Source organism: Athene cunicularia (assembly GCF_003259725.1).
Source record: "Athene cunicularia isolate RWA chromosome 17 unlocalized genomic scaffold, athCun1 chr17_part1, whole genome shotgun sequence".
In the NCBI taxonomy this organism is placed as follows: Eukaryota; Metazoa; Chordata; class Aves; order Strigiformes; family Strigidae; genus Athene; species Athene cunicularia.
Window position 1 is genome coordinate 2,674,216 of NW_020799122.1, and position 12,084 is coordinate 2,686,299.

Sequence of the window (12,084 nt, forward strand, 5' to 3'; positions counted from 1 at the left end):
TGGATTCAACCCTTTCATTACTGCAACTCCACCTGCTGTTCGATAGCCAAAAATATGGGCTGAAGGACCCATCTTGTTAGGAAAAGAGTTACTCGGGCCCCTCTGGTGCACAGTGTGCCCTTCAGGAGAGCAGGTGAGGGGCTCCTGGGGGCCTCGGGGGTCTCTGGCTGTGTCCGTGCTCCCACCTCATCCCTGTGTGAAGGAGCAGCACTGGCACCCCACCGGGATGGAAGAGCCTATTCCTACTCAAAGAAGGAGGATGGAGCATCAACTTTTTATTTTTTCATATTTTTTCTTTTTGGCAAATTTCTTGCTTTGGCTGAAACAAATGTAAAAGGAAAAAAATATTCTAGTGAGGAAGAAGCAGCTCTGTCTTCTACGATTTTAACTTCCCATTGTAAAAGAGAGCAATTAGTAAACAGGAAAAAAAAATAAATCTACATTTCCTCAGAATACTGACATTTCCAGCCAGCTCTGTTGAAGAGGGGTGCTTCTGCTGGTGCCTAAAGAGTGCTGCTTGATGCAGCTCAGCGCCAGCCTGGTTGCTGAAGCCTCGCAGTGGGGCGTGGAGTTGTTTTTGCAGGGCTGTGGGTGAGCCTTGGCAACCTCACAACATTGGCAGCTTTTGAAAAGCGATTTTGCAAAGATGCCTTGTGACAATGTAGGGCATTCCCTGGCGACGAAAGGGCAAAAACTGGTGCGCGTGCGCTTCTTGAAAAACACTTAAGCAAATGGCCGGGCCAGAGAGGTTTGTAACGTTTGTCGAGGCGTTAGTAGGGCTCTGAAGTTTATTAAAGCCATTAATGTCATGCTACTGCAGTTGTTGGGGTTTTGAAATATAGTAAGTGTTTGCAGTGGTAATAAAATTGCGTGGGACCTCGGTTTTCCTTGGAGTATAAATAAAGGGAGGTCAGGGCTGCCCTGCAAAGGCAGAGCCAACACAGGCGGCCTGACGAGGGGCTGGCAGCCCGGATGGGAAGGGGATTGTCCTAGAGCAGCTCGCCAGTGGGTGCATAGAGAGATAATAATGAGCCTTAATGACTTTTCAGCTCGGGGTCCCTCAAATTATTGCTGTATTTGTATGGACGCGGCCCCTCCCGTAGAGCAGCAGCTCTGCCGTGGCTGGTAAAGCCTCTCACGAGATGCTGACATGGTCATGAGCACGGACTTTTCTAGCAAAACATTCTCTCCTACACGAGTTAACCTTTTGCGGCTTTGGGAGTATCTTTCCGTAGCTGATGCCTTTCAGGGTGACTTTTCAAGATTTTAAAATATATTAAACTGGCTTTTTTTACAGAAGGCTTTGCACACTAACACTTTTAGGGTTGTATCTCAACATAGCAGGTTTGTTTGCCGGAAGAATATGAAAAAAATACCCAACAAAACCCCAACCCCTTGCTGGTTCATCAACTAGTTATAATGGACCTAGATCATGCTTTATATAATAAGTTGAATAAGTGCATAAAAGGATTTTTGGCAGTTGGGACTGAAAGCTACCTGGATGAGAGGAGAATATTTAACAGCGCAGTTGTTGTGGATTCAATTATGACTAATGAAAAATCTGCTTCTTTCGAAATATTATTTTCCGAAATATTATTACCACTGCAACTGCTGCTCAGCAATTCCCAGGCATCTCTCCAGCCCCCAGCACAGCAGTGGTCTCTGCATAATGCAGACGTTGAAATGAGAAATCAGCACTTTGTAATGGGCTCTCAAACTAAAATTAAACATCAATTTCCTGGCTTATAGTCAGGTGGTTGGCATTCAATTAGCTGGGCAAATATTTCTGGGCCTAGAGGAACTCTTCTTCAGACTTTGATGTTGTGTTTTGTTGATTTTCCCCTCCTGGATTTCCCTTGGAGAACGCGCTGTACGAACAAGGTGTTTGATGTGGTTTACCCTCGCGTACCGTGTCTGGGGGCACAGGCAGCGCGTCCCCGCAGAGCAGGCTCACCCTGCTGTCCTTCGGGTGACGTTTACAGCCACGGCTCTTTCTAGGAGCGTGCAGCTTCTCAGCAAGAACGAGCCTTCTGGATGTACTCAGCGGTGCATTCTGCCTGTTGCATTATTCGACAGCCGTGAACGGGCATCACCAGCACAAGGGAGCTGCAATTAGTCTTTTCTTAAGTAACAGCCCTCACTTTCTGAGTTACAGGAAAGCAGCTTTATCCGTTCAGCGCAGTCCTTCACCCTTCGACAGACAGCGTCGTACTCCGCCAGCGGCCCAGCGCTCAAGTGCTTTTATCTTCCCTTTTTTCTCATCGGTGCCCTGCCTTCCCGTCCCCCAGCTGAGAGGACCAGGCTGCTTCTCCTGCACTGCTGGTGGCTCGGTGACCCAGACAGCTCTGCGTTGCCTTTCCTCCGAGTTCCTGCTTTACTTCTTCTCCTTACACTGCTCTTACTGACACGACGGTGCTCGGTGACTGTCCGGGACGTGGCTTTGCGGGGAGAGACGCTGCCGGGGCTGTAGGTCTTTTGGTTGAGTGTGGAACACATTGTGTTGCCTGAGAGAGGAATATTTTTTTCTGACAGAACTGCAGCGAAGGAACCACTTCAGCAGCCTGGCGCAGATCTGAGTAGCTCTGTGGGATTATCCAGCCTCGGAGAGGTTCTCCTCAGCATCAAGGCAACCCCGTTTGCCCCTTGGAAGGGAAAAGGCTACTCAAACCAGCAGCCTTGTTCACAGCTTCTCGTGACCCTGCGTCAGATCGCTCCCCTCTCTTCTGGTTTTCGTGTCGTCGTTTGTGTTTTAAGCGCTCAACAAAAAAGGCATCTTCATGTAGAGTATCCCTCAGGTGGGAACCGAGTTTCTCAAGGGTTTCCTCAATATGAATTTTGCCACCTACCCTACAGCAGAAGTATGATGGCAGAGTTTTCCATTTTCTGTGAAAATTCCCCAGGTCTTTCCCTATTACCTCTTCTGTTCAGTGATGCTGCTTGATGGCACTACTGCCGCGATTGTAATTTAAGCATAAACCCCTTTTCACATCTAATCTCAACCCTGAAATTAATGTTCTTCTGGAATTAGGAACAGGCTACAGTGTAGAATTTGCTAATAGCTCCCTAAAAGTGAGACCCGACTGCCCCAGTCCCAGGGACTCCTGTTGTCCGGGAGGATTCACCAGGCACAGTCCAACCCGGAGGGCTGACAGCAGCAGTTATGGCTGGGGCTTGAGAACAACTCCCTGAAGTAAACAGATACAGAGCGATAAGTTGAAGATGAGGCTGAAGCAAGCCATGGAGCAGAGAGGAATGACTCTGTTAGAAAACGAATGCATTGAGCTAATGAATCATTTTGAGGCAAAAGCAGAAATTAAGTGTATGCTGAGAGCTGGCACAACAGTAAATGGGCTGTGGGTTTTTATCCATTTTACATTTCAAAGTGCTGAAATAAAGTATGTTTTATGGTGAAATCCCATTAAGAAATAATGCCCTGAGTAGGGAAACAAGGGTTTGGTTAACAGGAAACAGGGACTTGGTTTGTCTTCCCAGAGCAGTCAGGGCCTGCCTTTGTGTCACGGGTCAGTCCTGGTCAGGTACCGATCTTAGCGGGGAGGACAGCGAGCGGAGCCCATGCCTGACAGATCACTGGTAAGAGAGAGGAGGAAAAGGACCGGCCTTTTCTCCCCAGAGTTTGGTGCAGGACGGTGGTGCCGCGTGCTCCGATAGCCTCGTGGCGGTGTGGGAGTGTGCAGTGTGGTTTGGGCACGCAGCTGGTGCCAGAGGAGAACGACGGCTTTTTGTTCTGAAAGTTGAAGTCCTTTGGGTCCCAGATTTCCCATTTCCGGGCAGCTCCTGCCCTTACCTCACAGAGCTGTCCTTTCCCAACCTCTGGGAAGACCCAGGGATCAATATGTCGGGTCTTTGTGCCTCGTGTTCATTTTAAAGCAATCCTGCGGTGGGGTTTAATTCTTTGTGTTGGCTTTTCATGTCACGATGTCTCACTGGTGATCAGTCAAGGGGGGTTATTTGAGGCGTAGAGTGGGGTAGTATTGCTGTGCGACAGTGGTGAGCACTGGGGTGATGCTGACATGTCGTGGGGTGACGTTGACATGTCATGGGGTGACGTTGGCATGTCATGGGGTGACGTTGGCATGTCGTGGGGTGACGTTGGCATGCAGTGAGGCCATGCCATGGGGTGCTGCCATGTGGTGGTGAGCCCTGGAGCAGCAGCTCCAGCCCAGCGTGCTGCAGCACCCTCATGTCCTGCTTGAAGATGCTCTTTGTTGATGCTCTGAGCACGAGCAGGAGCAGCTATGGACCAGTGGCATCCCCCAAAAGAGGCAGGATGCACGAGCCCACCTTTCCAGTCCCACCTGTGCACTGGGGGACTCAGGGCTCCCCTGGTCACGGTGAATTCCCATTTCTGTTTGACATCTTGAGAAATCGATGCCAAGCATGTTGAAGGGTTGAAGGAGCAGCACCTTTTGTTCTCACCTGAAGAGGGAAAGCTGGCTTGTTCAGGGACAGGTGGCCTGCACCTCTGCGGGCGCTGTTCTAGCCCGGCCAGGTGAGCAGTGACTGGCAGCGCCGTGGGAAGCAGCAGCAAGTTCCTCTCTGCTCTGTTCCCAGCGGGTGTGTTTAGGAGGGGACCTCGCTCTGCTGCTTTGTGTCTGTGAGCCACGCACGCTGAGTCTGTTCCCTGGCATGCAGTCCACACGCTGCTCTTTACACAGAGAAATAAGATAAAATAGCTTCCTCCCCCTCACGTTGCTACTGGAAAGCAGGGATAGGGAAAAAATAATCCCTCAGCCCCTGCCCTGCTTGTGGTGATAAGAGCAAGGCGATCATTTTTTTTTTTTTTTAAAGGAGGCAGCCAAGGCAATTACATTATTTACTAAACAAAGCCATTTCAGAGATTTCTGCATTGTGGATGTTTTCTCAGCTGTTTTGCACCAAATTCATTGCAGCAGCAAGGCCAGAGAGTTTGCCTTGACTCCCCTCACTACCAAAATAAATGTACAGGGCAGGATTGTTCCACTGAGCTGCCGTGAGTGGGGAGAGAGAAGAAGGAAGGAGATGGTACATGCCGACAGCTCTAAACTGAATGCGGTGAGGGTTGCTATGTATGAGAGAGTTCGGGGGGAAAGAGGAGGAAGTCGGAGAGGCAGCCAAAGCTCGCAGGATGGCGAGAGCCAAGCTGAAGAATTCCCCATCGGAGAGCAATTCCCATGTAAAAACCGTCCCACCAGCGACGACAGAAGATGTCCATGGGGTGAGCCCCTTGTTACCGGCTCGGAGGATGGGATCCTTGGGGAGCGATGTCGGACAAAGGTATTGCAGGACTGCGGTGGTGCGTGGGGCTTTGCGGGGGGAGGCAGCACCTTTTATCTTTTAAATGAGAGGGAAAGGATTAGTGCCACCACGGGCTGGAGGGGTGGTGGATCATATCCTGCTGGTAGCTACGTTACAGAGCCGCACCGGCTCCGAAGTTGTATTATGAAATAGGTAGCTGGAGCAGAAGAAAGCTAGTTCCTTTAAATTTTTTATAAGTGCTTCTTGTCTTTTCATATGCCACAAGCCTGTCTGAATGGCAGCCCTGAGACTGTGGGGCTGCCACACAACACCGGGAACTTGCACTGCGCCTTATCTGTGAGGTATAAAACTGAAGCTTATTTACACTGCTAACGCCACAGTATGCACTGTACATAAGCACCATGTTTGCATGGAAGAGGAGATGCTCAAGCCCCTATCTGAGGAATGATTTATTTGTAACTGAAAAAAAAAAAAAAAAAGCAGCTACCATACAAAATGCTGCAGCCTCTTTCGGCGAGCACACAGCTGATGTGTACAGACAGAAATGAGCTGGTTTTCAGGAGGATAAAAACGCTTTACACTGCACTTGAATGACAGTGTTTCCGAAGAAGCCAGGTCCCCTAGTTACGATGAGGATGCATATGTCAGTAATTCAGTTCTTGTTCTGTTCATTCCATTTTCTGTTTTTTTTTTTGTTGTTTTTTTTTTTTTAACCCCCATCTATTCAGTCTTGCAGCCCATCCATGCTGTCTTCCTTCTTGGCAAAAACTGCCTCACCTGTGACTGTGTACTGTATATCTTCTAGGATGTAATTTGGTGCTGTTTCTAGCTCCGGTTTCCAGTCCAAATTAGCCCTGTAAGAAAGCTCGTGCTCATGGGGAATTTTACTTGCTTGGAAGATTGGAAGGACTGAACCACCTCCGTTTCAGTGTCTTAGTGTATCTCACTGGTGGGCTGGGGGAAGACGGCAGCGAGCCAGGACCAGCCGGCGTGGTCCCCGCCGGGGAAGCCGAGGAGGGAGGTGTGTGCTGTGGGAGCAGGGCAGGGGCATCGGCGTGAGCATTCCCCCGGTGCCGAGCTGCGCCGGGCACGTGCTTTGGTCTCCAGGTCTGGGAGGCAGAGTCCTGGCGTACTTGCAGGGCTGGCGTTGCTTGTCTCGGTGTGATGAGTGGTGTGTCAACTCTCCGGGTGGCCCCGGTGCCGGTGCTCTCGTGAGCTGACACTTGGATCCTGTGGGTCGTTGCCTTCGCACTTCGTGAGGCGAGGGCTTGCGCATGTGGGAGGCTGCAAATGGGCATCGGGTGGCTGCACTGGAACTAAATCCCTGAGGCTTGAGTGCTCTTGGCATGTTGTGACAAGCAATCTGTATGTGCCCTCAGTGTCCATCAGACTGCCTTCGCTCTTTTTTCGTGTCCTGCTTTCATTGCTTCAAAGAGATATCAAAGAGTGACCTGTTCCGGCGGTACCCGAAGGCATGTCCTGAACACTACTGCCGGCAAAGCCCTTGGAGGGAACTTGCTTCCTTCCCTTTGCCCTTCATGTCCCCCTCAGAGCAGTGCCAGGATGTTCGTGTCCAGATGCACTGGGGCTAGAAAAAGACTCCTCCTTGCAACTGGAGGACTCGTGCAAACTCATCCCAACCACCACTCATCAGCTGTGCTTCAACACCCGAGAGGGGATTCTCCTCCTCTCCTGCGCTCAGGGGCTTGGTGAATTCCTGTTCAGGACCAGGGAGCCAAACCTCCCTCCCAGGGCTGACCCTCCTTGTCTCTTGGGGGGAATATGGCACAAAGGAGGGGTGCTGCAAGACGTCACTGGATCTGGGGGGGCAGCAATTCCAAAAATCACACAGCTACAGGGTTGTAGTGGCCCACTGCCAGAAGGCCAAGCGTGCAGAGCACACCAGGGTGCTTCAGGGCTTTAGAGAAGAACCCAATTCCCTGGGTTGCAACGGAATTTCAGGCGTTTTGCTGCAGTCTTGTTGTAAGGAACTAATGCTGCCAAGAGGTAGAGAAGTTGATGGCAACACTTTTACACTCCTCTGGCAGCGGGCCGAGCCCTGCGAGCCGTTGCTTGCAGTGTCTCAATTCCCGACTGCCGGGCTTTCCTTCTTTGTGCGCTGCTTCTCGACAACTGAGTTGGCAATTAAGACTGAGAATTGTGCAGTTCTCTTTCGCTGCATGTGCAAGGCACAAAGGCAGGGAGATTGCTTTGGAAATGATGAATAGCGTGTTTGAGATGCTTTGTCTCCTCCAAAGCCAGACGCAAGCAGCGTTATCAAGTTAGGAGTGACAGTTGTCACTGGGAGTTGGGAGTGGAATTGCCAGGTGATGGTGGGAGATGCCATGTTACAGGATGTTCTCAGGGATGTAAATGAATCCTCCAGACGAATGAAGACACTGGAGTTTATTCTCACCTACCTTTGTTTACCTCCTTACTCTGTCTCTTAGTCATTGCAGCATCTCAAAGCTTTTAGGGGTTCTCAGTCAAAACAGGAGGAAAGGATTTGAGTTCATCTCAAGAGAAGCCACTCCACAGCCATGTGTTATTCCACACCTGGAGGCAAAAGGGGAGTTCAGGGACCAGCCCAGGCTGCTTGTGTGGAAGTAGCTCCCGCTGAAGATGCTTGGAGCTACGTCAGGAACTGCTCTGAGAAGGGATGGAAGCAGAGCAGCCTCCTGGCCACGCCGGGGAGGGCAGGCTCTGCTGCCAGACCTGCCGCCTGGGCACCAAAACTCTGCTGGCACGAAGCAGTCGTGGCCGGAGCAAGCTGGGGAACGTTGCGTCCTTCCCCTGTGAGCTGGTCTTTTCCTGAGGCATGTTGGTCCCACATGGCTTGTGCTGGGGGAGAATCTGGGAGAGGGAGGTGTGGTAGGGGACGAAGTCACAGAAAAGCGCTGTGCTCCCCGTTGAGCAGCTTTGTGTTTGGGAGGAAGCCGCCGGCAGGCACGAGGACATGTAAATATCTGTTTGGATCCCATTTCATGGGCTGGCGATCTCTGTAACACCGGAGGTGTGGGTTTAAAAGCGCAAACAAACATTTTTACAAGATAATCGTGTCCTGTTTATGCAGCTCTGCTGGAAGCAGGGGAAGCTCTGACCGCTGCCCGTCCTGGGGCACACTGTTACTCTTAATGGATTGCAAACATACTCTTAAGGTATCTGGTTTTGAAGCTCTGCCTGGGGAGGACCAGAGGTTGGCAGTGCTGCGTGTCCCCTCCCTGCCCCACATTTCCACCCTCCCCTCTTTGTGTTGTGTTCGCTGAGCTGCCGACAGCCGAAATCTGAACTGCTGAGGTTTGGGGGGAAAAAAATCAGCATTGCAGAAGAGTCGAGGCTGGAGAGCACCTCTGGAGGGCTCTGGTCCAAGCCCTTCTCAAAGCCCGACTAACTTTAAAGTTGGCTCGGCTGGCTCAGGACCAGTCCTGCTGAGTTTTGAACATCTCGCGAGTTGGAGATTTCTCAAGTTTTTCTGGGTGCCTGGTTCAGAGCTTGATCACTCTCAGGACAAAAAATTTTTCCGTTGCTGCATCTTGTACCCGTTCCCTCTGGTCCTTTTGCTGTGTGCATCTGAGAGGAGGCTGACTACACCTCACCCATCAGTAGCCGAGGGCAGCAATTAGATCCTTCCTTTCTCTCCTTCGGGCTGCACAGCCCCACCTCCCACAGCCTTGCCTTGTCTCTCGGTTTGAGATATTTTTGGCAGGAATAAATGGGACTTTGCTTCAGCCGTGTTACAGTCAATAAGGCGGCTGGAATCTGCTCAGTGAGAAATAGCAGCACTCTGCTAGGGCGAGGTCAGCGCACCGCTTCTTGGAGGGAACGCACTCTGGAGAGTGAGGAAGTCACCCAAATGTGTCTGAAAATGTAATTTCTGACCAATTTGTTTGACCAATTTCTGACCAGTTTGTTCCCCCAAGGGACAGCCAGGCGTTAACAAACAGGTCTCGCTAAATGTGTTTTTTATCGCCTGACACTCGCGCACAAGCGGACCAGCAGGAAGGGCCAGTCTGGCCGTTGAAACCATTACAACCAGTCTGTGCTTGCAGCCGGCTTTCCCAGTGATGGTCTGTGTAGCGGGTCACAGCAGCAAGTGCCTGGGTGCAATTCCTGCTGCTGTCGAGCCTTTGCTGGGCTGTGTTGCTTGAATCCCCTCCTGGAGGAAAATAAGTCAACAGCTAATTTTTTTATTTTTTTTTACTATTTCTTTTACAAAAGCTTTTTCCAACAAAGCTTTTGGAGATGTATCTGTCTTCAGTGAACAGCATATGCTGATTTGCCCCTTCGGCTTTGGGTGAGGTGGTTTTGTGCAGGAGAAATGCTGTGCCAGGGGCTTCCCTGAGCAGGGTTTGCCCACCCCTGCCCTGCCAACACGCACAGTTCAGCCTCAATTCTTCTGCCCCTACTCTCTTGGCTGCCAGATGAGGGTTTATATCAGAAATCGGGGAAATGCTGAGGCTGAGGGGTATCGGGATGGTTTGATTATGGGAGGATTTCTGCGTCTGTGCCAGACCTACCCCCTGCACATCTCCTTTCTGAGCTGGGACCGTCCGTGCCTCTTTGTGAAGGCAGCGCTGGTGCGTGTCCCCGGGGCGGGCAGGGACCCGTGTGGCTGCAGGCAGGGTCCCTGCGGCAGCCTTCATGGAGAAACCCTGAAACAGAGCCTGGGAGGGCCAGAGGGTTTCACTTACAAAGTGCTTTGCCCTTGATCTGCTTCTCTTCTGGCGGGGCTGGGCTGGGCAGCCCGCCGTGGGGATGTATTTCTGGCAGCGGGCAGGTACAGAGAGCGCCGAATGCACCCAGGGTTTGCTGTGCCGGGGGGCTGTTGGCTGACAGGGTGTTGATGCTCTGTGATGGTTGCTCAGGCTGGAGCACGGCACCTTGGAGCCTTCCCCCAGGAGGAACCAAACTGCCGGTGGGTTTCGGAGCTGGGGTCCAACCACCCAGCCCGCCTGCGGGCCCGTGCCCAGCGTCCCCCTGGGAAGGTGCCCGCTGAGCATCACCTCTCCTCACAGCCTTGGGTGTCGTTTCCTTGGGTTGTTCTTCCAGGCACCAGCATATGGCTCTGTGGGGGGTTGGCACCGCTCACACACCATTTAACCTGGGCATTTCCCTCCCGTGTGGCAGCGGGCATTGCTGCGCGACGCTGAGCGTGTTTTCAGCGTAGGACCAAACCACCGGGTGCTCGTTGCTGAACTCCGTTATAAGGGCAACATGCAAACGCGCTGCTTGATCCTGATGAACAGGAAACGATCCTGGATCCGGGCTGCCAGCACAGCGAGCTGACAGCTGCCATCCTTCGCGCCAAAGAGAGCCGTTGGCAAACACAGCCAGCCGCTGCATCCCGGGCTGCGGCGTGGGGGCTTGAGCCTGGCTGTGTCTTGTCTCATCCCAGAGCTGTGCTGGAATGGCCCCCAATCTCTGCTCATCCTCCCCGTTTTGTACCTTTGTGCAGGGACAAGACCCACATCACCATGTCCCAGCCGGGGCTCAGCTCTGAGCTCCCTCCTGCAGGTTTTGGATGTGTTTCGGTGGTTGATCCCGTGTTTGTGGTCCCTGTCCCCCAAATCCCTGTCCCCAGGCACACTCTGGCAGAAAGCGTTTGCATCCCCCTGGGCGCGGGGCGATGCTGACTCCCAAGCTGGCAGCGCTGCAGCCGGGCACCTGAGGGGAACAGGCTGAGTTTTGGAAGCGCCGAGTGCTCCTCCCACGGCTGCTGGTGAGGTGCCAGCGCCGCTGATATCTCGGTGCCCTAGATAGGCGCTGACATGCAGACGCAGCACCTAACCCAAGGATGACTTCACTCAAAACGCACACTTGGGTTTTTGCTCTGTTCATTTGAGGTTCCTCATTCCCCCCAGGTCCCATCAGGCTATGGGGATTAGCACATTCCTCCTCCTCCTCCTGCTCTTCCTCCTCCTCCTCCTCCTCCTCCTCTGGCAGAGGCTTCCCTGCCTCGGTGAGAGCAGGCTGCCAGCCGCGGCCATCCCTCTGGGTGGGCACAAGCTGCCAGCTCAGCTGTCGGGGCCGTGCAGGACTGTGGCAGAGCGGGGTCTCGCCACCCACCTCCGAGCTCACGCACAGTCCTTCTTCCACGAGGCTCAGCATCTTGGCGGGAGCGCAGGGACTCGTTTGGCTCATTAGGAAAGGCAGGGAGGAGTGCGTTAGAGCTGCCTCAGCATCCTCGGGCCTTTTCGCCCAGCGGGCAAGAGCCCAGTGCCCAGCCTTGGCAGCGCCCACCCCTCTGGGAGAGCCAAGACTTTCTGAAAGGTAATTGCAGGCAGCGCCAGGAGCTGCCGGGCACTGGGCTGGGAACGGCTCGTCCAGCCACAGCGGGCAGTGCCGCGCTTTTGGCACCGCGCCTCGTTTGTTTCTAAACTTTGCGTCTATTTAATTGCGATGTAGGTTTTGCAGAGGAACGCCAAGAAAAAGCTACCTCCGCGATTAAACAAGAGTCCCTCGAAGTGGTGCCACGCGGGGAGGAGGCAGCTGCGCTCTCGCTGCCTGCACTGCTGCCGTGGCGGGAGGGTTTGGTCGTGTGGCACTTCTCCAGCCGTCGGGCAGCTGTCAGCGCGTGCCTGGAGCCATCAGTGGCTTTTCCAGGTGCCCACCAGTCCAGCTTGCTGAGCTTCCTTCAGAACAGGGGTGCTGGGGGCTGGAGACCTCTCTCGGGGGTTACCCCTGCTCCGTCCCGCAGCCGAGCAAGCCCTCCCCTCTCACACGTGTTTGCAAGCAGGACGCGTGCATCTTCCTCTCCCTTTCCTCTCGCTCGTTCCTTCTCCCCCTCTTTACTTTCTTTTTTCGTCTCCTCCCATCTGTCCTTCTCAC

At 53.0% G+C, this 12,084-nt stretch overlaps 1 protein-coding gene across 1 annotated transcript in view; it reads left to right on the forward strand.

Moving 5' to 3' along the window:
* Window positions 1–5,022: 5,022 nt before the first annotated feature.
* The window catches only part of KCNT1 (potassium sodium-activated channel subfamily T member 1), a 38,069-nt gene continuing 31,007 nt past the window's right edge, over window positions 5,023–12,084 (forward strand). Inside the window, exon 1 of the mRNA XM_026860719.1 lies at window positions 5,023–5,274. Within this exon, the coding sequence (XP_026716520.1) occupies window positions 5,069–5,274 (206 nt within the window). The 5' untranslated portion in view covers window positions 5,023–5,068. The remainder of the gene's footprint in view (window positions 5,275–12,084) is intronic.